The sequence below is a fragment of the Myxocyprinus asiaticus genome, chromosome 32, assembly GCF_019703515.2.
Source record: "Myxocyprinus asiaticus isolate MX2 ecotype Aquarium Trade chromosome 32, UBuf_Myxa_2, whole genome shotgun sequence".
Classification (NCBI taxonomy): domain Eukaryota; kingdom Metazoa; phylum Chordata; class Actinopteri; order Cypriniformes; family Catostomidae; genus Myxocyprinus; species Myxocyprinus asiaticus.
The window spans coordinates 30,038,754-30,066,523 of NC_059375.1; the positions used below are offsets into that span (position 1 = coordinate 30,038,754).

Consider the following 27,770-nt stretch of genomic DNA (forward strand, 5'->3'; position numbering starts at 1 on the left):
GCTGATTTCATTTTCCAGCAGGATTTGGCACCTGCCCACACTGCCAAAAGCACCAAAAGTTGGTTAAATGACCATGGTGTTGGTGTGCTTGACTGGCCAGCAAACTCACCAGACCTGAACCCCATAGAGAATCTATGGGGTATTGTCAAGAGGAAAATGAGAAACAAGAGACCAAAAAATGCAGATGAGCTGAAGGCCACTGTCAAAGAAACCTGGGCTTCCATACCACCTCGGCAGTGCCACAAACTGATCACCTCCATGCCACGCCGAATTGAGGCAGTAATTAAAGCAAAAGGAGCCCCTACCAAGTATTGAGTACATATACAGTAAACGAACATACTTTCCAGAAGGCCAACAATTCACTAAAAATGTTTTTTTATTGGTCTTATGATGTATTCTAATTTTTTGAGATGGTGAATTGGTGGGTTTTTGTTAAATGTGAGCCAAAATCATCACAATTAAAAGAACCAAAGACTTAAACTACTTCAGTCTGTGTGCATTGAATTTATTTAATACACGAGTTTCACAATTTGAGTTGAATTACTGAAATAAATGAACTTTTCCACGACATTCTAATTTATTGAGATGCACCTGTATTTACATGTGATTTTTTTTTTTTTTTTTTTATATAAATTTGCAAAGATTTCAAACAAACTTCTTTCACGTTGTCATTATGGGGTATTGTTTGTAGAATTTTGAGGAAAATAATGAATTTAATCCATTTTGGAATAAGGCTGTAACATAACAAAATGTGGAAAAAGTGAAGTGCTGTGAATACTTTCTGGATGCACTGTAGACAAATGTCAACTGGCAGCACCAGACTGGAGAATAATTTACTGCAACGGGTCACTGGTTTTAATCTCAACGCCTACCTGTTCTGCTCTGCAATCAAAGTGAAACCAGCAAACATCAAAAACTAACCATGTTTAAAAAAAGGAAAACTGGCTCATGCTGAGACTGCTAGAATTATCTGTTCATTTGAAAATAAATTATTTATTAGCCACAAGATTACATTTTAATCCACTTAAATGGATAGACATACCTACTGACTAGATTTGCAAGAGTTTTCTAGGAGTCTTATTAGTAGAAAATACCTCAACACAGACACATCCATTATGCACATTTAAAAGAACAGTTCACCCAAAGATGAAAATTCTGTCATTATTCACCCTTAAGCCGTTCCAAACCTGTATAACTTTCTTCTGTGGAACAGAAAATTAGTTATTTATAGAAGAATGTCCAAGCTGATTTACTATTTTCTATTCCATGCAATAAAAGTGAATGGGGACCAAAATTCAGGGAATAACAACTTAAATTTCAGTTTGTCTGCACACAAAGCTATCATAAGGCTAGGAATATAGTGCATAAGTCGTATAAAGTATGAGCTACTTTTTAGATGCTTATATAATGCATTTTTGTGCTTTTAGAGCTCAACAGCCCCAGTCCACATCCAATTATTGTATTGAAGAGAGCAGCTCAGGCATCCTGCTAAACTTCACCATTAGTGTTCCACTAAAGAGAGAAACTCAATAAGGGTTTGGAACAATATGAGGGTGAGTAAAGGCCAAAGTATACTTTGATTGTCCGTGTTGCTGATTGGAACGCACACAGTATGAGTGACGCAAAGTTTGTCATCAGCACAATCTGCGCGGTCTGCCCCACGCAGCCTAGATTTTCTCGACACACAGATATGCATTGTTGCCGCATGTGCCTGCCGTTGACTGTACTTAAAAGAGCATCACAAGCATCGTAGTGCACATACGTCGAACACATTCGTATTCACTTGCTGTCAAAAGAGTATCCTTTGAAAGACTGAGCAATCCGGAAAGCGGAAAAACTTTAGGTTACTTGCTTAACTCCAGTTCTCTGATAACCTGAAGTGAGGTATCTCACTAAGGGAATGCCCCAGGCTTGACCTATTGTGGAAGCACCAATGACACAATGTCTGTCAAGATTAACAGACCAATCGCTGCAGCTTTTAAGGAGTCCCACCTCCCTAATATAAACCACAGCTACCTGTTGCTGCCTCATTCTCTGCATATCTCTTCTCCATGAGAACTGCAAGGAGGGCGATGATATGAGATACCTCACTTCATTTTATCAGAGAACCGGGGGTAAAGTTCTCTTACCTTAACCTAAAGTTCTTTTTCTAACCCTCGTATCTCAATCGGTATCTCACTAAGGGATATAGACAACTCCTGAATTGCATATATGCTTGCTGAAGCAGATGCCACAAGTAGAGAAAACACAGAACCTAACAGCACAAATCTCTAGAACTGAAATGCCCTTGAACAGTGCCAAGACGTGACCACACCCCTTGTGGAGTGAGCCCGTAATCCTTCTGGAGGTTGCTGATTAGAGCTATTATAGCATTGCACAATCACGTCCACCACCTAATGAGAGAGGCGCTGGCGAGAAATAGGTTTACCCTTAAGAGAGTCAGACCATGAAATAAAGAGCTGACTACTCTCGCTTCGGGATCTTGTCTTTTGCACATATGCCATCAAAGCATGTAGGGGGCACAAACAATGCAGCCTCTCCTCCTCTGGGGAGGAAAAATGTGGCGGGTAAAAAGCAAACAAGTCTACCGACTGGCACGCACTCGAGGAGACACTCGCCTTAGGCACAAATGCCGGGTTTGGTCTAAGGGTTACTTTTTGACCTTTCTGAGCTAACCACATACACTACATGAGGAATGAAATGATAAAGCATGCAATTCACTTACTCGTTTAGCAGTCGTGAAAGATAGTAACAAAGCTGTCTTTAAAGAGAGCAGCTTTAACGTAATACACTCTAGTTGTTCAAATGGGGGCTGAGACAGTGCATTCAGGACCACAGACAGATCCCACAATGGCACAACCAGTCGAAAAATCAGTGGATGCTGGCCCATAGTGCCAGAGTCGATGCACACATGACATGCTGATATAGCAGCCAAATAGACTTTGACCGTAGAAAAGTCTCTACCCTTATCTAAAAGGTCTTGCAGAAAGCACAATATATCTGTCACCGAACACAAGTATGGAACGACACACTATCCGCACACCATCGTTCAAATACTCCCCATTTGAAATCATATAACGAACACGTCAAAAATGCCCTCATGCTCTGAATCGTTTCAGTCACTCTCGGGGGCAAACTGGTGTTGTTTAAATTCAGCCTCTCACAGGCCAGGCCCAGAGAGAAAATTCCTGAGGTGAGGGATGGATGATTTCCCCACGCGCTTGAGAAAGAAGATCTCTGCGCAGCAGTAGAGGTCGGGGTGGTCGTAAAGCAGCTGTGCTATCTCTGGCATCCACAGCCTCCCTAGCCAGTTTGGAGCTATTAAAATTAGAGAATGTTCGAACTCACTCACTCTCTCTAGCACCGGTCTGATCAGACACAATGGGGGAAACGCATACAGTAATGTGTGAGGCCACGGGTGGGCTAGCGCATCCACAACCAACGGTGCATCGTCGCCCACCAGGGAGAAGAACAGAGGACATTGCGCGTCTTCTCGCGATGTGAAGAGATCTATTGCTGCCTGTCCGAATCTCTGCCAGATGAGGCTTGTCACTTGAGGGTGAAGCCTCCATTCTCCATACAGAGGATTCCCTCTGGACAGCAAATCCGCTGCCAAGTTCATTAAGTTTGGAACATATGTTGCTCGTAATGACAACAGGTCCATGTTGCTCCACACAATCAGTTTCTCTGCCAAACTGTGAAGCTGGCGCAACTCCCCCTTGCTGATTTATATAGGCTATCACTGTTGAGTTGTCTGTCCTGATCAACACGTAGTGATTCCTGAGAAAAAACACTAAATGTCTGAGAGCTAGTAACACTGTCAGCAACTCCAGAAAATGTATGTGCTTTTCCCTCAGTGCAGGAGTCCAAACACCTCTCACTTATCTGCCCTCCAACACAGCACCCCAGCCTGTGAGAGAAGCATCCACCATCACCACTTTTCTCATTAAAATCAGACCCAATGGGCACCCTGTCCTGAGAAAAGGCATGGCTCTCCAATGACAGAGAGTGTTCTTGCATTCTGACGAGACGATCACTCTGCGATTGAGATGGTGCCGATGCCCCGAGCGCAGAGACGCTGTCCAGTTCTGAAATTCTCTCTTTCGCAACAAACCCAGGGGAATCACGGCCACTGTTGAGCCATCAATCCCAACAGCCAGATACACATCCTGAGAGAAATCGATCTCCCCCATTGAGAAAGGGAGATGCATGTGCGAAATGCATCTATGTCTTCCTCAAAAAGGAATGCTCGAAGCTGAATGTAGTTCAGCCTGAGCCTCAGATAAATTATCTCTTTTGAGGGAATAAGACAGCTGTTTGCTTGGTTTATTCTGAATCCCAAGCTCTCTAAATGTGTCACTAATGTGTTCGTATCTCTCTCCGCTTGCCGCTGAGATGGCGCGTAAACGAGCAGATCGTCTAGATAAGCCGACACTCTGAACCCCGCATTCCTAAGCGGTTTCGAGCCGATTCCACACATTTTGGTAAATACCCGAGTTGCTAGAAAAAGACAGAAAGGAATTTTCACATACTCGTTGGCTCTTTCCTGATAAGCAAACCTGAGATATTTCCTGTGAGCAGGAAAAATGTCTATGTGAAAATACGCGTCTTGGAGATCTATTGATGTAAACAAGTCTCCATGACAAATAGAATGAGACAAAGTTCTGAACGTGAGCATTTTGAACTTGTACTTTGAGATGTTTGTTGAGAATCCGTAAATCTAGAATTGGATGGAGACCTCCCCCTCTTTTTGGAATGACAAAATACCGGCAATAAAAACCCTGGTGGCGTTCTTCCAACGGTATCATTTTTATCACTTTTATTATTTCTTCCTCTAAAATCAGAGCCGACTCCCCTTGTGCTGCTGACATTAACACTCCATTGAAAAGAGGTGGTTTTATGGCGAATTGAAGCCTGTAACCCCTTTCTACTGTATTCAGAACCCAAGGATGAAATGTGCATGCGCGCCAGTGGTCCATATGAACAGCAGAGAAATTGACAAGTTCAGCCATAGGGCTCTCTCACCTACCACCGCCAAACCCATGCTTCTTCCACAGCTTTGAACTGTGCTGAGAGACGTACGCAAGTTCAAGTCTGCGATAACATCCCCATGTCCCCCATCCCATGGGCGTTGAGCCTCAAGAACCTCGGTGAGAAAATGTCTTATCCCAATATTGCCTAATTTCCGCTACACAGGCTGGGATGGCTGGAAGGAACTGCTTCACTGGAGGGAGGCGAGATGGGAAACTCTTGTTATCGTACAAGTCCCTTTCAGCTCCTGTATGCACTGGCTGTGATGGCCAGTCAATCGAGAGCTTAGCCACGGCCCTGCAACAGACCTCAAACAAATCCAACTTGGACTGAACCAGAGATGGAGAGCACTCCTCCTGTATGCTCGGCGGCCGGGACTGATCCATGGGCAAAATGGCATCTGCTTCGTCCTCCTTAAGGATATCAGACAAAACTTCACTCCCATCGTTATCTTCCTCTCCCTGGAGAACTGGAGACACATTGTCCATCATTTTGCCCCATGATGGAGCCTGTGGACGCTCCTCAGGCCAGAGAAGAGTCAGCGAAGAGAGACATGGGTCCTTTTTGCCCACGACTGCGACCCTCAACCTTCTCTCCCGAACCCTGGTCGAGAAGGATGAACAATGGGGGCAACCCTCCAGGCTGGACAACACGGCCTGAGCGTGTTTAACCCCCAGGCACGAGACGCAATGCAGATGAGAATCTTTTGCGGAGATCCACGCGCCACATGCACATAAGTGAGGAGGGCGGCCTTTCCCACCTAAACTCTCCGGCTCTTTGGTTGCCATACTTCTGAGGTAAGTCCACCACAACGTGAAAACGTACATAGAAAATACAATGAGCCATGATTAACTCTCTTATTTTCCTTCTATTTGAAGCATAATGAGCGCCGCAAAAAGTCGGAAAAACACTGAAAAGTGCCGAGAGTACAATAACAGAGATAAGATAACAGAGATAAACTCATCGTGACACGTTAGATCATTCCGTTTTATACAAATAATTACCACTCCACAAGCTCGCAGAAAAAGATTTATTGCATTTGGATGTTACCAGTGGCTTCGTCGTCAAACCATTGAATGTACCTTAATGTAGTCAGTGTTCGTACAGAGTCTTGAATGTTGTGAAAATGCTTAATTTTCACAGTTATGTTTGCAAGGTTTGAAATATGCTTGAATTTTGAATATGCTCCTTGAAAATGCTTGATTTTTCCTTAGGTTGTTGACAGTTATAAAAGATCTACATTTATTTCAAATTTGAAATAGATATTATACAGTTATGTTTGTAGTGTCTTATGAGCACAGGCGCACACGTCTTGCTTTGAATGTGTTGCGCACACACTGAAGTTCGGCACGTCTCCACTGTGGTAGATTGGCGCCAAAGAAATTATACCTGCATCTCCTGCTTCCATGCACATGCCGGAGTGCTGTTTCAATGACAGCTGGCTGGAAGAGGAGACATAAAATATCTCTATGCAGAGGAGCAGTGCCAAAGCTGGCAAAATTGATGCCCTACATAGAGCTCCGCGTCGGAAGGACTGGCTTAGCGCTCATCAGCCATTCTGAAGGTATAAACTGAGACAAAGATTTCGTGAAAATTTAAATTTACTTTGGAATAATTTACAATCAATATACAGTATCGCATAAATACTTAAATGTAGGGCAGAAAGTCAACGTATGTGATACATTAAATATGTCAAATGTAGGGCTGAGAATATAATCAAAATAATTCAAATTCAGGTAATTCAAATAATTCAAAATAAAATCATAAATGGCAATATGGCCCAGTGCAATTTATTAAACCCCCCCAAAAGGAGCAATTTCATTAAGTAAATGTTCTTATAGTCTGGATTAACATGGTCCAAGCACAGCCATGGTTTTCAACTGTCTCAGTGGTTTGCAAACAGCGAACAGCCCATACAAACTCCCATCCAGAGGTTGCGCTAGAAAAACATATGTATCCATCACTTTGACGTACTGAATTTTAAAATTGTCTGTTTTTATTCGTCATACTTGTTTTAATTTTATAAGTACTACATTCAGGCAGGGGCGTAGAATCCAGGGAGGATGGGGGGGTAACCCCCTCAATAATTAAAACAAGCAAGTACTTTATTAATAAAGTGACACACTGATCATGCAGTAACACACTAATGTAATGACTGATATGCAGTCAATTATTCAGGCCTCTCCACGAAATCCGAACGCAATTGGTCAAGAAACGCATACTACCAGGTGTTAATGGTGATGACGGCTGTTAATATACATCTTTATACCAGGCAATATACAGGGCACACACATGCAGTGGGAGTGTGTGAGAGAGACAGTGAAGTCAAAACTGATGCACTAGGTTATATTACGAGCACCGAGAAAGCAAAGTGCTATGAAATCACTTTTATTTTCACGTAATTAAAAACATTCTCATAATAATGCGACATAGGGCATAAAAGAGGAAGAGGTGGTTTAGGTGTGAATACAATGAAATTAATTATGATGAATATTATTCTTCCATGATCTCATTTATTGAAAAACATGCATCTTAACTTTCTAACCTTGTTTTGCTGATAGGCAGTGTCACATGTTCTAGGGCTTTGTTGAATGTGTGTCCCAGCCTGGGTGTACAATTATCCCATAGGTATTTTAATTGTTATAATAGCTGAAATCACTCATAATTTTCAATATATTCTTCAAATCAGTTTGATCAGTCACCTCTTATACTGGTGTGGAGAACAATCCCATCACACTAAATGTATTTATGCTGCAGATGTGCATGTTTAGAGGTGAGATTCCACATGAATCTTGTATCTTGTCACTGAATAGATTGTATTTTTCTTCTTTTAGCCTTTATTCAAATAGCTGGGGACAAAATATCAGTTGTAGAATTTTCTTTAAAAAATAGCCAAAACTAATTTTTAATTTCTTTTCATTTTCCACATGGAAATTAATAAGTAACTCCAGTAACCAGGATTTGTTTTCCCCTGTAATAATTTTCACGCCCTATAGATTTTGCCAACTGTTCTTTCCAGAATTTAATGCAAGACTTTGGTTGTATTCATATTAAGGATTCCAGTCTTAGCTGTCTGTGGGTTTAAAGGAATTCTTGAAACTTTTGTTTTTATAGATTTGCATTGTTTGAAATCACAGAGGATGCTTTTTTATCATTGCAATCTTGTCAAGTAACTTTTAGAATTGGGTAATATTTAAAGCTTAGGAGGTGCTTAAAGAAGATTAAGGTACCTTGAAAATGCTTGAAAAGTGCTTGAATTTCATGTTGTTGATAAAGCCAGATTACAAGTCTGTAAAGTTGGATCATAATAAAATGCCTTTGATGGAATCCTTTCTATGAACATGCACTTGAGAGCCACTTAGAGAAAGACAAGCTTTAAAAGATAGCAAACACTTCTATGTGTGTTATGTCTGCAATGGGGTATCTGATTGGTCAGATTCCAGGTGTTAAGAGCAGTTTAAATGGTAGTGTGCTTATCAGCTTTGGAATAAAATGAAGTGACTATTGTGGTAATTCTGACCCATGAAGTCCTCAGAGAATACTCTTTGATTGTCTCACTAAGAGTTTGACTTCTAAAGATACCCACAGCGCTCCACTCAAGAGGGGGAAATGGTAGGAATGCCACCTGACATTCTTAAAGATAGAATCTAGAAAGAATTCTAGAAAGCAGTTGTTCTCAACTGGTGGGACGCAACCCAAAAATGGGTTACAGGTCTTTTCTAGGATCATGGAGAAAAGCGCAAATGCACATAATAAAATGAAACTAACTAACTGTGTATAGTTATGATAGTATAATAGGCTTTTCCACTTGTTTTTGTGTTGACATTAAATACCATGCAACCAATCAAACTCTGCAGCATTTTGCCAAATTTGGCCCAGTTTTTGTTCCATGTGTTGGACTGAAAAGAAAATAATATTCACAAAATATTTGTTAATGCATTTCAGAATTGTTTTTCTATTCAGACTATGTTAATAATGTGTCATATTATTGGGCTTGTGCAGTTCATGGAAATATTAATCAAGGTAAATAATTTTATTGTATGGACTTTTTTTTTTTTTACATTTTGTACAATAAACAAATTTGATACTGTGCAAATTCTGGGTGCAATGCAAGAAAGAATCAAGTCAATTTTGTTTTCTTCATTAAGAGATTTTGCTGAAATTGGCCATCTTTTGGATACTTTAGAGAGTTAGACTGCAGTTGTAAAAGGGAAATTGATCAAATCTGGCTCCTGATAAGGTGTATTTTCTGCCCAGGAATGGACGGCACTTATTCGGCTGCTATTTAAAAGGACCTTCTTAGAGGCTGATAATCATCTGGATTCTAGAGCTGCCTCCTTAAGAGCACCTCACAAAACTGCCATATGATAACCTTGACTAACAACCGGTCTCGATCTGTGTGACAAGTGGAGCCGTCTAGGGCTAAAGCAACTAAAATTCATTTTAAACATTCCATACATCTAAGCTTTCACTTTAATTTGTTCCTACTTTATCTGTCTATGAACTGCATCTTTATCCAAGATCCCCCAACTTAATGATATTTGGAAGAGTCAAGTCTCCCTAAACAACAAAATCAAAAACCCCAATACAATCAAGTCCAACAGAGCTTAATCCTAAGAGTTATTCTATCCTCAGGTTCAAACATAGTATTCCACAGTGCCAAGAACCTTAGAATAAATGCAGTCATCAGAAAACTACTACGCCAAACCAGTATCATAGTAAATTGCTTCTGGTATCATAAAACTATGATATTTTTAAACTTGCTAATTATATCTATTTTACATTGCAATGCTTGTTAATGGACAAGACAGGTGTAGGCAGCTGCTTGCTTCCTGTGCACTAGGAGCAAATGAGTGTAGTAATGCATTGGACTCTCCTATGATCAAAGGATTGATTGACAGTAGATGAGATGAGAGGTTCAGGATGAAAGGACAGACAACCATTTAGATGGCTCCTATAAAAGCTAAAAGGGCGGTCCTTATTTAAAGCACAGCACTTAAAGTAATTTGTGATGTCAAAACCCCATAGAAGCTGCGTGATACTAACCCATCTAATGTTTTGGAAGGATTTTGGAAACTTGTTTTGAGAGAAAATTGATGTGATAAGAATGAGTGAATTTAATGCGATTTAAGATATTTTGAAACGTAAATTAGTATGCCTATAGATTTTTTTTTTTTTATTTAATTTTACAGGGCAAATAACATTTATACAAGAAAAAGGTCAGAAATTACTTTCATGTTAAACTTTAGTGTTTTTTTTTTTTTTTTTTAAATATGTGGTAAAAGGAACTGCAATTTAAGTAAAATGATTTTCTCTGGCAATGTAAGTGATGCTATTAAATGGAACTAAATGAACCAATAACAGCCTTATATGTTCTTGTGACATTAAATAAAAATTGTGAAAATGGTAACGCTTTACAATAAGACTCCATTTGTTAAAGTGATAGTTCACCCAAAAATAAAATTCTCATTTACTCAAGTCTCATGTCATCCCAGATGTGTATGACTTAGTTTCTTCTGCAGAAAACAAAGATTTTTGAAAGAATATTTTAGATCTGTAGGTCCATACAATGCAAGCGAATGGTAGCCAGAATTTAAGGTTTAAAAAAAAAAAAAACAGAAATACAGCATATGTAATCCACACGACTCCAGTGGTTAAATCGGCATCTTCAGAAGCGATATAGGTGTGGGTGAGAAACAGATCAATATTTAAATCCTTTTTTACTATAAATGTCAAACTAACATTACCAAAGACTTATAAATGCTGTAATAATAATAATAATAATAAAGGTTCACTGTTAGTTCATGATACTGCAATAACTAAATGGTAATGAATGGAACGTTCCTGTAAAGTGTTACCATGAAAAAAATAAATAGCCTAAGGAAAAATAATCTTTCGAGTATTTAGGGTTAATTCCCCCCCCCCCAGTGGACGCAACCCTTTAGTTTAATGATTAAAAAAAAAAAAAAAAAAAAAAAAGGATTGTGAGTGTAATGGATCAACACCTAGATCCGTTGCTCAGACCATTTGCGCTGTATCGGTTCAGTTTCAGAATAATTAACATTATAGCTTCACGCACTTTCAAACAATCCTTTGTAAACCGTACATTTTAAATACCTAATAATTCAGATTCAGTAAATGTCTCACCTCTTAGTGATACATCCGTCCTGTTCTCGCCGCAGGTACCGAAGTGTCAGCGCCTCTCAAGTGCCCCAAATCTGAGGCAAAAGTCGTAGAGAACAGATGAGTGTGCTCTGCTCTCCTAACTTCCGCACCAACCTCATCCTCAAATCACCTCACTCCATTCATTCATATCACTTATTCATTCTTGGTAAATACCAAATCAGACATGCCATCGTCAATCTGTAAATTCGATTGATGGCATCCATATTCTCTCGGGACATGAACTACAGGAAAAAAATCAGTAACATTTGTACTTCATGTTTCTTGACGTTACTGTTTTAATGTACAAATCAAGCCTTTTTTTTTTTTTACAAGGCACTATGAAAAGAAAATGGTTATTTTTTTTTTATTTTTTAAATCAACAGCATTTTTGTCAAAAGGCCATGTTAAATGACAAGGAAACACGGAACACAAAACTGGCCTTAAAAAATAAAAGACCATGTGGAACAGGAATACAGAGCAGTGATGTTGCATTACTCAAGGTTATGGTTACACTCACACCATGTCACAAAACAAACATGCAGATATTGCAAATTACATATAGAATAAAACAGCAACAATAATTTTCAATAAAATAAAAAAAATATTTTCCCCTCCATAAAGATAAAAGCTATTAAGTGCAAGATTACGAACATGGTCCAACAATGCAGCGCAGTTCAATTCAGCTTTCTGCTGAGCAAAGACTGCCTTATACTTTTAAACACAATTGACAACATAACTCAACCAGAAGTCATTTAGCTTTCACAGCCAAAAAAATAAATTAAAATACTGTGCTGAAAAGTGAGTGTTAAACTTGAAAACAACCTAGAGTTACTGTTTGGTTCCACCGACCGACTTCATGAGGAGGAGGACCAATTCCTCAATATGGTCAATCTGGGGAGAAAAAAGAAAAAAAAAAAAAAAAAAAAAAAAAACACCATTTGAAAATAATTACATTACCACATTGATTTAAAAACTATGTTGGCTTCAATTAGCTTAAAATCATAAGATTCCCCAACCTTTTGCTTCAGCTCAAGACAACAGCATGAGGTGGGAGCTGAAAAAGCAGACATCAAGCATATGAAATCATTTTCCACAAACAAGTAAAACATTTGTGCTTTAAAACCTTTAAAAAGGATAATTAACCCCCAAATTAAATTTACTCACCCTTATGTCGTTCCAAACATGCAGAACCTGTTAGGGCAAAATGACAACATCAGTCTCCATTAACTTTCATTGCATTTTTTTTCTACCCCCATTCAAAGTGAATGGTGACTGAGGCTTTTAAAATGTGCCTAATACAGTCAGAAGTTTACATACACTTAGGTTGAAGTCAGTAATACAAATTTTTTTTTTAACCACTCCACAGATTTCATATTAGCAAACTATGGTTTCGGCAAGTAGTTTAGGACATCTACTTTGTGCATGACAAGTAATTTTTCCAACAATTGTTTCACTTTTAATTGACTAAATCACAATTCCCATGAGTCAGAAGTTTACATACAGTAAGTTAACTGTGCCTTTAAGCAGCTTGGAAAATTCCAGAAAATGTCAAGCCTTTAGGCAATTAGCTTCTTCTAGGCTATTTGGCTAACTGGAGTCAATTTGAGGTGTACTTGTTTATATATATAAAAAAAAAAAAAAAAAGCCAAGAACTCTGAAAACAAAAAAAAAAAAAACAATTGTGGACCTCCACAAGTCTGGTTCATCCTTGGGAGCAAATTTCCAAACACCTGAAGGTACAACATTCATCTGTACATACAATAGTACACAGTATAAAATGCCATGGGACCACGCAGCCATCATACCGCTCAGGAAGCATTTGGTCTCCTAGAGATGAACGTAGTTTGGTGCGAAAAGTGCAAAAATCAATCCCAGAACAACAGCAAAGGATGTAGTGAAGATGGAGGAAACAGGGAGACAAGTATATCCACAGTGAAACGAGTCCTACATCGACATAACCTGAAAAGGCTGCTCAGCAAGGAGGAAGCCACTGCTTCAAAACCACCATAAAAAAGCCAGACTACAGTTTGCAAGTGCACATGGGGACAAAGATCTTACATTTTGGAGAAATGTCCTCTGGTCTGATGAAACAAAAATTGAACCGTTTGGCCAAAATGACCATCATTATGTTTGGAGGAAAAAGGGTGAGGCTTGCAAGCCGAAGAACACCATCCCAAACGTGAAGCATAGGGGTGGCAGCATCATTTTGTGGGGGTGCTTTGCTCCAGGAGGGACTGGTGCACTTCACAAAATAGATGGCATCATGAGGAAGGAAAATTATGTGGATATATTGAAGCAACATCTCAAGACATCAGCCAGAAGTTAAAGCTCGTCGCAAATGGGTCTTCCAAATGGACAATGACCCGAAGCATACCTCCAAAGTTGTGGCAAAATGGCTGAAGGACAAAGTCAAGGTATTGGAGTGACCATCACAAAGCCCTGACCTCAATCCGATAGAAAATTTGTGGGCAGAACTGAAAAAGCATGTGCGAGCAAGGAGGCCTACAAACCTGACTCAGTTACACCAGTTCTGTCTGGAGGAATGGGCCAAAATTCTAGCAACTTATTGTGAGAAGCTTGTGGAAGGCTACCCAAAATGTTTGACCCAAGTTAAACAATTTAAAAGGCAATGCTACCAAATATTAAAGTATGTAAACTCCTGACCCACTGGGAATGTGAAGAAATAAAAGCTGAAATTAAATCAATTCTTAAAATAGTTATCCTAACTGACCCAAGACAGGGAATGTTTTCTACGATTAAATGTCAAGAATTGTGAAAAACTGAGTTTAAATGTATTTGGCTAAGGTGTTATGTAAACTCCTGACTTCAACTGTATATCCTTTTGTGTTCCATGGAAGAAAGTCAAATAGGTGTGGAACACCACAAGGCTGAGTAAATGACAAAATATTCATGTTGGTGTGAATTATTCCTTTTAGACTATTATCAGTTTGCCCCTTATTACATAGAAATCAGCAGTTGATGACTGCACTAGGCTAATACTCTTTGAAATAGCAATTACTGACTGTTCTTCATCACAGTCATTTTTTTTTTTTTTTTTTTTTTTTTTTTGAAGTGGCCCAAACCCTTGCAAATGACCAGTCTCAGAAACTAAAAATACCCACCACTGCTGCTCTTTGAGCTTGTAATGTTCTGTGACTCAGTGCATTCAACTATAGTCATCGCATTGGTCGCGTTTTCTGAAATCAGACATAAATGTTAGCCAACTGCTCATCTGGGTATGAAGACAAGTCTCCTTTAGATAACAACTTTGGGTTACAGCTGAGAATACCAGGTGGCACATGTGCACTGGAATTTCACTGGCAAAGATCTTGGGACATTCTTGGAGAGCAAAAAGTCTTTAATTGCTCACCTGGTTCCTCAAGCTTGCAGTTGCTGGCATTTTGGCTGGGGAGGCTTGGGCCCTGATCTTCCAGGGCAGGTCTCTCAACGTCTGCAGACTGAGTTTGATCTGAAGCCTTGTTTGACCTGGCAGTCCGTGTCTGCCTCTGATCTGGATCCCTTTTCTCCTGAACGGGTGACTTCAAGTTATCCTTGCGCGGTCCTTTCTGCAGAGCTCCAAGAACAATGGAGTTAATGTCTCTGTCAGATTGTCCTGACTGCTGGGCAAGAGTTAGCAGGTTGAAGGTCCCATCAAAACCCTGCACAGATGCAAGGATTCCACCACTCATCTGGATCCCAAAGAGTTCCAAAACATCAGTGGGCCACACAGAAGGGAAATGCTTTTTACCTGTGAAGAAACAGGCAAAAATCATAAGTAGATAATGTTAGAGAAACGTAAATCCGATCCATGATTTCAGATCGTTGTAACATCTGCAGTAATTTGTTTAAACTTTGCTTTGTCTGACCATTGCTCAGGTGGTAATCTTTACCTGCTAGAGCACACCGGACAATCTGGAATGGATGCTGGAGAAGTTCTTTGGTGATGGGAAGGATATTGGAGACAGGGACGGTCTCCATGTTCCCATAATCTGCGTAGATTACATGTGCATGCTTACTCGTTACCTCCAACACAACAGCTCTGTACCAGTTTTTGTCACCTGTATGAAAATTTAATTTTCATGGTTAAGACAAAATAATTATTTATTGCACAACAACACACAGCTACAAAGATCTGTCATTAAAAAAAAAAAAACCTTTAGGAAGAAATCAGGCAGACAATTTCTACCGCATTTAAAAAAAAAAATATATATTCATTCAAACTTTTACCACTGTAGTTTAAAAGGCAGAAAAATTGCACTACAGGTGTGTAGTTTTAAAACAGAATTACTAGCTTAGGTAGGAATTCCAATGCATCTGCATAAACAAGTCCCACTAGAGACTTTGAAATAGTTACACAGAATGTTTCATTAAACACTTATTTGCTATTTAGCCATGCAAAACAATTCCAACCTCCTTTAAAATATTTTTACAAATCCTGAAAATAAACATTGCTTTACTGTCCACATTTATTTTCCAAGTGTCTCATGTCAATAGGATCACTCTAACCTTGTGCAACCCCGCACACACATGCATGGACATTGTATTTTGGCTTCGCTATATGCAATGCATAATTTAAATTCATTTAAACGGACCGATCTCAGCTCAGGAGACCTTGTGCTGTGAGTAAAGGGTTAAACTTAAAAACATGGCACCAACCACAGCAGAGTTTGTCTTTGGGAAAAACACCAACAAAAACTACATCTGGTAAGAAACCTAATTAAGTTTACACATTAAACCCTGTTTGAGTTTAAAAGATTAGGGTCTCTAGTTTAATCATATGCCATTTTTAAAATTTGAGCGATTTATCCCAATACACCATGTTGATTAACACAATGTACACTGTGTACTATAGCGCATTTTTTCCTTAAAAATCCTATATTTACTGTGCATTATAACTTTGAAAGCAAAATTTTTCAGCTTTTGGATGAACCAATTGATTCTTAGAGGCTTTATATGGAGTTAGGATGAAAATAAGGTGCATTTCGAACTGTTCCGAGACCAAGGCAGACAGACAGCACACTGAAGATTAAGTCATTCACTAAATAGGGAGAAAGGGAGCATCCTATAGCTCATCCTATGCAGCCAAGTGCTTTCAGTACATACATTCAGAATTTATAATGTATAATTATTTTAACATGGTTGGCAGTGATTGGATGATGCTGGTCATTACTTTGAATCAGAATAAATTATGCTAATTTCTGATATAATGTCTGTAATGTCTCAAACATGAATAACCAACATTTCTGGGAACAAACAATTTGATTTTAAAATCCGACATTCTATAGCTTGGTTTTATTTAAAATTTCACAACTTAGTCCCGCTGTCCAAAAATGTTGCCATCAATTTTTTGGAAAACAAGTCGCTCTAGATTTTTTTTGTGGGGATGTTTATTAGGTTCTACTAGTTACAAATCAAAAAGGGAAATGAAAATGCACACAGCATTCACGTTCGGGTCTCAGGAGGTTAAGGTAATTCAACATCTATTCATAACATGTTGCATTTCTAATTTTTGGTCACAGGTCCAAAATCTAAATGCTAATCTAAATAAACGTTGAGCAATTGAGTCTCAGCAAACAAACATTTGACCATTTGACTTATATTGAAGTGCAGTGTGTATGTAACATGACATGTTGTATCTGGCAGCATTCATCTTCAAAATCAGTCATCTGGCAACATTGCAATTGGCTAGTAGACCAAGTTTAACTAGTTAAAATGTTCTTGAAGATTTCATCCACGCAACATGGTTACAGTGAGCCACAGCTGAAACTGACCCGAGAACTGTGCACAGCAGGCTGCTCCTGGTAAGGGGTGGCACTGTGTGCGGGCTGGTTGCTTGCTGCAGTACTTCTCAACATCAGTCATAACTGCTGTTAGACCCTCTACATTCACTAAGGGTAAAACAAATCAGCTTAAAATAAAAGCAGCATCATTGCTTTATGTAATGCATGACTAATTTATTATTTTTTATTTTTAACCAAGTTTACTTTAAAATTGGGATTACCACTGCTTAAAAAAAAAAAAAAAAAAATGCTGCAGAGTAGACAAACCTTTTCCAGGATTCATTATATAAAAGAGACTAGGGCTGATCACTGCTGCCACTCGTGGCTGGAAAGTCTCATTGCAAGGCAGCTCCAAAGTCTTCCAGTCCAAAGAGAAAACAGCATCTAGGTAATGGTAAACACTGTTTAATCCCTTCACAAGAAGGACAAGGAAAATGGAACATTTCTAATACTAGTGATTGCGTAAGTTGCGGAAAGGTTGTTAAAACTGATGTAATTTTATTAAAGTTACATTTCTTGCATCCCAGCCTAATGTTGTTAGCTATAGATGAAGTTACCATTTACAAACACACCACACCGGCACTTCCAGGTTCTTTTGGCAAAAAAAAAAAAAAAGAAACCTGCCGTCAATGGGTGCTTTTCTCAAATTGAGCTGAAAATGCCCAAAAATTGTTGTTTGTGCGGTTAAAAATGGAGCATTCCCGAAAGATTATTGGAGTTGAGCTTTTTTTTTTTCTCCCCAGTTCGGAACGCCCAATTCCCAATGCGCTCCAAGTCCTCGTGGTGGCATAGTGACTCGCCTCAATGCGGGTGGCAGAGGACGAATCTCAGTTGCCTCTGTGTCAGAGACAGTCAATCCACACATCTTATCACATGGCTTGAGCGAGTTACCGCAGAGATGTTGCGCGTGTGGAGGATTCACGCTATTCTCCGTGGCATCCACGGAGAACTCGCCACGCACCCCACGAGAACCACACATTATAGCGACCACGAGGAAGTTACCCCATGTGACTTTACCCTCCCTAGCAACCGGGCCAATTTGGTTGCTTAGGGGATTGAGTCACTCAGCACACCCTGGATTCAAACTTGCAACTCCAGGGGTGGTAGTCAGCATCTTTACTCGCCGAGCTACCCAGGCCCCCAGAGTTTTGGGCTCCATTAAATTTCCATCAGGATTGTTGGATCTTGATAAACTCAGGATTTTACATATTTTATAATATTTCACAGATTACAGTAATCGTTATTGCATCTGCTCTGAGACCCACTTACTCTGCAACCGTTTTTGTATATTTAAACTTTTCATGAAGGAATTGCAGAAACTACGATCGCAAACCACTATATTCAATTTCCAAAGTGCAATCGCTGTGACAGACACAGGAGGAGGTCAACTATGACCTAATGTTGATCTTACATAAAACCCATGGAAGGTCTAATGGGAGGAACGGGACCCTGTCTCCACCCTTGCCATGCATAGGCTACTGTTTGTGAAAGGATAAATAAGAACAATTGTCAAATCGAAAACAGCTGAAATTAAGTTTGAACATGGAATATGACATTGAAGTCAAACATCATTACTGTATGTGGGTTAAGCAGTAGAGATGCATATTTTACGTTTGATGGTTGTTTTAATTTTTATTTGCCACATTTCTTTGGCTTTAGAAGTGTTATGCATGTGAGGATGTGTATTCATCAACATGTCCGACATAAAAACAGGCTTAACGAATCAAGACTTGTTTATCCCGATAATTCAGAAAGAAACTAGATAATTTCTTCACAGTAAACCATAGATATCCCTTTATAATAACAACAAACATTATTGCATAATATAATGCTTTAAATATGATTCAAACGGTAGCGCTGCCCAAATCCACCATTAAAATCTGCTTCTCAAAAGAACCCAGAAGTGTGGCTGCCTGCGGTGTGACGTCAGAGTAATTTCATCTATAAGCAAGCCTAAAAGTGTAACTTCTGTGGCAGTATGAAAATTACTCGACCAGTGGTGTGAGTTTGAGTATAACCTATAAAGAATGGGGGGGGGGTTGTTCTCTGGAATCTGTTTGAAAACTGATTATTTTTGCAATTCAGTGACACAAAGTGTAGAAACACACTCTTCAGCTTTAAAGCCATATTTAAAAACATTGTGATACTGTAATGTCAAACTCACTTGATATGGTTCCCTCTGCTGGGGTATCTGCAGCTTCCTTGTTGTTCACTTTAGCTAGCTCTACAGCAGGTGGATTTCGATCAATGGGTTTGAATGTGGGCAGAGCCTCAATCTGACTGGTGCGTTCAGCTAGCTTTGGTGGAGGTTGTTTCACCCGTCTGTAAGGTCTGGACAGTTTCTCAGAAATGAGCACAGCAGCAATGCTTTTTCCACTACTCTCCAACTCTACTCCATAACCCTTTTCTGTGATGGACAACACTTTGCCACTCAACGGCTGACTGGCACATAGAGCCTGAAACCTACGTACTGCCTCTTTATTCCACTGACCCTCAACTGGTTCCACACCTGCATGAATAAACAGATATTAGGGATGTCCTGAAATCGGTGTGTGGTAGATGACAGAGCAGAGCTCAAAATGGTTTCGGGACATTCCAAATTGATTTGTTCAGTGGATCAAACTCTAGGCATGTGACAATACACGTACAGATCCATAGTCATTCAAGGCCATACAAACAAGAGACAGCAAACCTTCAAGCCAGCAGCGTATTGCCTGGAAAGGCAGTTTAAGCTGGCTGGGGGAGATGGCCTTTAGATGTGCTGCCTCCACCTCACAGGAGTTCCCATAGTCCACAAAATAAACTCTGGCCTTTCTCTCTGCACACACTTCTAGTACCATCGCCCTGTACCACTGGCCATCCCCTGCAAAAAAGACAGACATGTAAATTGTACAGTAATGTACATTAAAGGGATAGTTTACCCAAAAATGAAAATTCTCATTATTTACTCACCCTCATGCCATCCCTGATGTGTCTGACATTTCTGTTTAACACAAGGATTTTTAGATGAATATCAGTTCTGTAGTTCCATACAATGCAAGTAAATGGGTACAACATTTTTGAAGCTCTAAATGTACATAAGGCAGCATAAAATTAACCCAAAAGGTATAGGATTTAACCACTGAAGTGTTTTTGATTGCTTTTATGCATTTTGGAGCTTCAAAATTTTGGTACACTTGCATTGTGAGGAAATATTCTTCTAAAAATCTTTGTGTTCAGAAGAAAGTCATACACATCTGGGATGGCATGAGGCCAAGTAAACGATTTGAGAATTTTCATTTTTGGGTGAACCATCCCTTTAAGACTGATATATAATTTTCAATCTCAGTACAGGGCCTGAAATTCATTTTTGAAAATGGGTGGCAATTCCCCCTTACACAGCTCATATGGGGGGGCAGGGGGATAAAACTTGTAACACTAAAACATCTGAAATTTGATTTCCAGGGGCATTTAAACTTTACAAGGGCATTTTCTCTTTTCTAAGCTTATAAAATGACCCTGCCATCCTTTTGTTATTTACATTTATTCATTTGGCAGACGCTTTTATCCAAAGCAACTTACAAGAGGAAAACATAAGATGATTCACTTAAGGAGACAGTGGTATGAAAAGTGCTGTATTATAAAGTTTCACTAGCATCAGAATAGTATTCAAAACAGAATAAAGTGCAACAGGATTTTTATTTATTTATTTTAATGACTGGTTAAGTGCTCATGGAAAAGATGCGTTTAGTCGTTTTTTTTGAAGACAGAGCGAGTCAGCTTCACGGATGGAGTTGGGAAGGTCGTTCCACCAACGTGGTATGATGAAGCTGAAAGTCTGGGAAAGTGTTTTGGTGCCTCTGGTTATCAAAATTCTCAATAATTAAAAAGAAATAGCACGATCTGTACATATGTGCATTGTTACGGAAACAAAACTTCTCATTCACATATTTCCAAATATGTTGGCTATTAAATTAACAGCCTACAAAACTAATGCACCGACATGGAGATGACAGCATATTTCCAGATTTGGAATGAGAAGCTTAAAACTCCATACCAATTGAATAAAACAATGCAAAAATAAATATTTCAGAATGAAAATTAGTCAGAGATATCATTCATTAAAAGTTGTTAGTGTAAAATCATTATCGTATCATTTAATAATGTTTATTTCACATCAGGGCATTTATCCAGATATTATTTTTATTAATATTAGGCTATTAACTACATTGAAGCATTTGGTTACATTATAGCCTATTTTGTGTTCTCTCAGACCCGATTAACTTATATATGTAATCCTAACATTCATCCCTCCCACACTTTTGGCTTCTAGCTGGTGAGGAGGCTTTTCAAACAGACAAATGTGCAAGGGAGATGAGCCGATGGGCAGGGAAGTATAATAAAAGTAATTTAATTTCTGACCCCGGATGGAACATGCAGCTGGTGCACAAAGCATTTTTGCCATTTCTGCCTTTGTCAGATGTGCTGCACTATGACTAAATGGAGCGCCAATATATGAAAGGTGTCAAAAATATAGATCGCTCCAACGTCACACGCTTGCAATGTTAACACCTTTATTAATCAGAAACAGGAGCGATTGTTTTATCGTGTCGCTCGCTAACGGAGACACAGAGTATAACGCCATTTGCATGTTGAATCAACAGGTTTATACATCGGTAACGTCTTAAGTTCAGTAACTATGCGACAAAGTGCTCCCTTACTGTGTGGTGCACGCTCACACTAAACTCAAGCGCTCAATGCGCTGTCGACAGCTGCACAAGAGAGAAAAAGTGTACTCGCACATCTTATGGAATTACAGTTTGAAACAAAAACAAGTATATTGATTGATCATTCGCAGCTGCACTGTAAAAGTGAAGTGTGTGCGGGAATTCCCGATGCTATGAACATGGAACTTGCGGGAATTATAAAAATTGTGCGCAATACCCACGCTGAATTTCAGGCCCTATTAGTAATTTATTTATTTTTTTAAAGTAAAATTTTGCAATTGTCAAACCATTGTGGCACTATGCAACAAAACGTTTTCATGTAGTTCTATAGTTTTACATACACCATAACAAATAGCTGGCTACAGGGTTCCCACACCTTGCCCAATCAATTTCCAAGACTTTTCTAGTTGTTTGTGATCAAAAAACTGGATAAGTTAACTGGTTAAAGACCTTTAGTAATTTCACAGAAAAATAGTTACATTTTACAACAGAACAAAACTAGAAAAGCTTCTCTGCAGAATTTGAGAGAGACATTTCCATGATTTAGGATTTTTTAATTTCTAGGACTGGTAATCACCATTTTAAAACTCCCTGATATTTCTCTGTTTTCCATGACCTTGAAAACCATGTCACTAATACTGGGAATTCATGTGGAGCCATTTCAGAAAATACCATCTAACCTATTTTAAAAATGGATCTAAATATTTGAATAGATGTCACAAAGAAAAGGAGATAAGCATCACCTGTGAAAAGAGCACAACAGGGTTCTCCCACTGTGGGGGTGAAGGGAGCTTTCTCTGACACACAGTGCTTCATCAGCTCATAGGACAACTCTGTCAAGCTCTGTTCATCTGCCAAACACACAAGAACAAAAAGGTCTAAATCAAAAACTTGATAATTAACACAGTGAAGAAATAATGACATGGATAGATAATCACACCTGCAGCACTGTAGTTGTAACAGTAAAATTCGTCAAGGCTTTTCAGTATACTGATAACCAGCTCCACCTTCCGGCCATCAGAGGGAAGCTCAGCACAAGTCCACTCCATCTTCTCAATAACAGGGCCACAGAGAGCTAGGAAAAACAATAAGACATTAATTTCTGTCATCCTTTCAAAATGTATTGGAAACTGGTAAAAACAAAATAATATGCTTCACACTTACAGGGCATTCCTGGGATGGATTCTTGAGCTGGATCCTTGTTCTCCGCCTCACTTTCTGCGGTGGCGTAACCCATTGTTAACAACAGTTCAGTGACATTAGTCTGAGGGTCACTGGACTCATCGATCATGGACACCAGAGCCTTACCGTCCTTCTTACCCAGAATCTCAACCCGAATGAAGCGGTTGCAGACTAAACGTTTCACCATCAATGTGGCCTCCTCTGACCAGGTGCCTGTGGAGGGCTTGATACCTGAAATACCACCAATATGTTAACATGGCAATAGAGATGGACATTAACCCTGCTGGACTTTGAGAGGCTCAGAATACACAGATTTGTATATATACACAAGCACATACACTTAGTGTATGAACCATTGTACTGTACCTGCTAGAGAACAGGGTATTACTTGAGTTGGCAAAGCTAACAGCTCCATGCTGATGGGGCGCAGACGATTTAACTCTACCTCCTCAGAGTTGCCAAAGTCTATGTACCCCACACACAAGCGGTCCTCAGAGGAATATGCCAGCACTTTAGCCCTGTACCACTGGTTGTCCTCTAATATATTAGGAGTTAGATTACATTAACAATACATATCTTGCCGGTGACATTCAACAACTACAAACCGCTACTAAAACACACCTCCACTGTAATTTCAAATTAAATAATTTCAATAGCTTCAGTTTTCTGATCATAACAATACAAATGGAAGAATGAATGGGTGAAGATGTTCTCACCAGAGAAAAGAGAGCAGCAGACCGTTCCTGGAGCAGGTCTAAAGTTCTCACTGACTTTAGTGTTTAAGCAGTGCTCCCTCAAGTTTACCTGCAACTGCTGGATTACACCTGCACATAGGAGACAATTCTTTACGCCACTCCATCCTTCCGAAAAATCAGTAGTGTAAATTTGTTTACCAGTGTGGAAGTTTATCGTCTATGCACAAATGATAATGTAGGGAACACACAACAATGTGACTGAGGTCAAAGATCTTTGAATGGACAAGCAGAACACTAACTGGCATTTTCAAGCTTCTGACAGAGGATTTCTGAGGGAGACTGAAGGTGAGTGACGACGGCTGTGAATGTGTCGCCCACTCCCTGAGTCAACGGTTCTGGAGGCCTGGCTTCAGAGTTTTCATTCTTTCCTCCAGACAAACGCTTAAAGTTCTCAAAGGATGCTGTCAGCAGAGAATCTAAAAAGACAGACATGAACAGAAGTTGATGAATAAATGAATGAAAAATGAATTTTTCAACTCGGGTTGAAGCAGCAACTCACTGATGTCATGTTCGATCTGTGGTTTGACAGGAGTATCCTCTTTAATGGCATAGCCTTGGTCTATTAGGAAAGTGCTCAGGTGTTTACCTGTGGAACAGACAGAAAATCTTATGGTGGTTTAAACAATAGCTCTCTAATCAAACATCTCAAACCATGAATGCCCTACCAAGCGTGCTAAGTGGAACATCTACTGCAAGCAGAGCTCCATCATTCATGATGTCCACCACTGTGAAAGGGAGACTCTTTCCAACAAGTAACTGTTTAACAGCAATAGTGCATTCGCCTGTCCAACTTCCTGTCAGAGGCGTTACCCTGGCAACACAGCACTGCAAAGCCTGTAGAAACACAGATTACCTCCTGACTTCCGCTGGCATCATAATGTGACAAGAGCTGCATCAGAGATTGGAAGATTGAAGATGGAGACTGAACTCACAAAAGGTGGTGCAGCATCAATCTTGGCAGAAAGAGGCATCGTGTCATCAAGTGAAACGTTCTCCTCATTTCCAAAATCGATGTAAAATACACAAGCACTTTTGCGGGCCACATCAACTGACTGAACCTCAGCGCGATACCAGTTCTAAATAAGTGTGAAAAGACCAAACTAAGGACTAAAAACTCATTGCACTTTTTGTTTCAAGCAGAATAAAGACATTGATTCAAGACAGAAACATTAAAGGGAAAGTTACCCCAAAAAATGAAATAGCTCAGTAGGTCCATTCCATGCAAGTGAATGGTGGCCAGAACTTTTTAAATGTCCAAAAAAAGCATATAAAAATGCAGCATAAAAGTTATCCATATGACCCCAGTGGTTAAATCTATATCTTCAGAAGCAATATGATAGGTGTGGGAGAGACATCAATGTTTAAGTTCTTTTTTACTATTTAAAAAAAAAAAAAAAAAAAAAAAAAAAAAAAAGGACTTAACCGCAGTAGTCATATGGATTACTTTTATGCTGCCTTTAAGTGCTTTTGGGGCCTTCAAAGTTCTGGCCAACATTCACATGCATTTTATGGACCTACAGAGCTGAGGTATTTTTCTAAAAATCTTCAGTTGTGTGTGTGTGTGTGTGTGAGGAAAGGGATGGCATGAGGGTATCCGAGTAAATAAATGACAGTTTTCATTTTTGGATAAACTATTAATTTAATGCGCCACCAGCTTGCATATTTCACTAAAATTCAAATTATTGCGGTATTATGACAAATTTAATTCAAATGAAATTTTTTGCCTGACCCGATCAAGAGAAAATTTAACAGCGCAGAGTTCCCCAATTTCAGGCTTGTACTCGGCAGCATATGAAGTGCCATAGGTCTTCTGGAGCTCTCTGCTGATGTTTTTCAATGACTCCATCATCTCCACTGACTGGAGGTGGATGAAGAACTTCCCAGGGTTCCTCAGTTCAATCACCGTACCCTGAAAAAAAAAAAGATCCTCAGTGAGGCACAGTTTGCATACAGGGAACATAAAGCAATACAGGTCAAAAAACACAAATATACCTGTATCGCAGCTCCGTTGGAAACATCGTTCTGCCGTAAATCACGCCGATACATTCTCTTTGGCTGTACTTCAATACAGTTGTCCTGTAATAAAAAATAAAAGATATGCCCATTAGCTTCTGATGGAATAGCTTAACTATTAGGCAAGCGTAAAGTTTACTCTGGCAATACCTTGGCTTGAAGGACACCAAGTCCATTTCCACAAGGAACAGCTTTGGATTCCTTTGCTTTTTCACTAATAATAATAATAATAATAATAATAATAAATGGCAAAATAAAGAACATTTTCACATGGTCATTGCCCTTCATAAAACTGAAAAACAAACAATCTGAGCAAGTACCCGGTGACATCTGAATTGCTAGGTTTGCAAACATGTCGATGAGCTTTCCAGTCCTCTGTCTGACAAGCTACAGAACAGTAGCAGGTCTTTTTACAACGGGTGCACCTGAAGTTACCTAAAATAATGATAATAATAATAATAATAATAATAATAAAAAAAAAAAAAAAAAAAAAAAAAAAAATACAATCAAATGCAAGATGAATATTGAAATCTAGCAGAGCAAACCTACCCTGATGACTGCAGTAGTTGCACAACTTCACTAGTGGGCCCACCACCATCTCTACTGTCTGTGGAGGAGACAAAAAGTCTCCAAACTGTGAAAAGATAGACACTTTACAAAGTTTACATTAAGTTCACATCCAAAGATTGTTTTCTATTATATAGTCAAAAAAATATCAGAAACCAGGAAAAGAGAGATTTACTAAAGTCCAATAAGATGATCCAAATTTGAAGGTGCTGTAAAATGGCAACTGTAAACAGACTATATTGAAGCCTATATTAATGAACCATATAAAAAGGTGGGGAAATGGTTGATGTAACTATTCATTGAAGACTAGTGACTTTAGTCACATTGCCATTTCCACTGTTTTATAGAAGCATTAAGCTACAGAACATGAAACAGTGTTTTAATCATGGCAAAGGAGGTTTAAGGCACTTCATTTTGAATTGTGCCCAAGAACATCACTGAGCACATTTACATGCATGTTCTTACACTGATTATGCATAAGCCAACAACGTGTGTGGTCAAGTAAACACATTAAACAGCTTTCCTTTATAAATGGCACAAGAATAAACCATTCGACAAAAGGTAGATTTTTGCCCAGTACACGATTTCATGTTGCATGTAAACACTTTAACCGGCATTCTTACCGGCTTATCCACTGTGCACACAAGCTGTGCGCATGCCTCTTCACGGTTTGATGTCAAAAGCAGAGAATAACACAATTACTACAAATGCCATGTAAATGCCGATTTCTTGCTTTGGCTTTTTTTTTTTTATTTTATATAATCTTATTGGTGTGCATGTAAACATGCTCACTGTAACGCGCATCTTCATCTATTGCATTATCATCACATACATACTTCAGAACTGTTCTTTGCAGAAATCACATTGTTCTCTTTTCTGACTCCATCTTTAGAACCTGAAGTCGGGGGAAAAAAAGCTCTCATTACAAACAAATAATCAATGACATGCATATCTATCTACACGTCAAAAACATGTAGCTCTCACCCTCTAGAGCATCACTTGCTAGAAGCTGCTCTTGAGCGAGTTCATGAACAGCAGGTGCTGGGCCTCTAGTTGTAAATGAACCGGGTCCTGTCGCAGGTCTTCTCAGGGGGAGATTGGGTCTTATCATTGTTGGATTGAAGGCATGATTCATTCTGCCCATCTGACTCACTGTGTGGTGAAACACACCAATGATTAGACTGCACTGGCAGGTGTTTATGACATGGAAGTCAATCCTGCTGCTGGAAATCTAACTTCCTGCAGAGTTTACATCTGCTCCAATACACCAGCCTGTCATTTTCTAGTGAACCCAAATCTTGATTAGCTGCTTCAGGTGTGTTTGATTAGAACTTGAGGTATTTCTTAAAGATTGATCCTCAGCAGCAGGCAGGAAGACAATTTAGATCATGTATATACGATGAATTAACGTGATTGTGCGTGTACAAATTACATATATCCATACAATATACATTGATCAGTACATATACACCGATAAACACTTGTCCTTTTCTCTAAATAGGTAAATACAACACGCATCCTTCCACGAGACTTTTAAAAGATTTGAGTTGAGAGATAACACTTTAGATATA

At 39.2% G+C, this 27,770-nt stretch overlaps 2 protein-coding genes across 2 annotated transcripts in view; both read right to left on the reverse strand.

The window, feature by feature from the left end:
- The window catches only part of vwa2 (von Willebrand factor A domain containing 2), a 39,029-nt gene extending 27,792 nt beyond the window's left edge, over positions 1-11,237 (reverse strand). The window contains exon 1 of the mRNA XM_051668093.1: positions 11,179-11,237. The gene's annotated coding sequence lies outside the window, so the exon portion shown is untranslated. The remainder of the gene's footprint in view (positions 1-11,178) is intronic.
- Positions 11,238-11,504: 267 nt separating this feature from the next.
- On the reverse strand, positions 11,505-27,334 carry LOC127423197 (tudor domain-containing protein 1-like). Its single transcript, XM_051667339.1, has 26 exons — positions 27,184-27,334; positions 27,036-27,094; positions 26,182-26,266; positions 25,953-26,067; positions 25,783-25,846; positions 25,612-25,695; positions 25,349-25,528; positions 24,552-24,695; positions 24,285-24,453; positions 24,119-24,205; positions 23,859-24,035; positions 23,581-23,688; positions 23,231-23,401; positions 22,847-23,095; positions 22,623-22,757; positions 22,426-22,533; positions 19,669-19,839; positions 19,141-19,485; positions 17,244-17,360; positions 16,968-17,084; positions 15,087-15,254; positions 14,567-14,944; positions 14,319-14,393; positions 12,361-12,387; positions 12,213-12,250; positions 11,505-12,087 (listed from the first exon to the last, which is right to left on the reverse strand). Exons 1-26 carry the CDS (start codon positions 27,332-27,334, stop codon positions 12,025-12,027), a joined length of 3,585 nt encoding a protein of 1,194 aa, XP_051523299.1. The 3' UTR covers positions 11,505-12,024.
- Between the last annotated feature and the right edge of the window lie 436 nt (positions 27,335-27,770).

Excerpts from the sequence above, each read along its gene's own strand:
- LOC127423197 (XM_051667339.1), bottom strand. The coding sequence starts at position 27,334 with ATGAATCATGCCTTCAATCCAACAATGATAAGACCCAATCTCCCCCTG. Across the intron at positions 24,454-24,551 it reads TTGATGCTGCACCACCTTTT|GCTTTGCAGTGCTGTGTTGC; the intron begins GTGAGTTCAGTC and ends GTGTTTCTACAG. Across the intron at positions 12,251-12,360 it reads ATGTTTGGAACGACATAAGG|CTCCCACCTCATGCTGTTGT; the intron begins GTGAGTAAATTT and ends CTGCTTTTTCAG.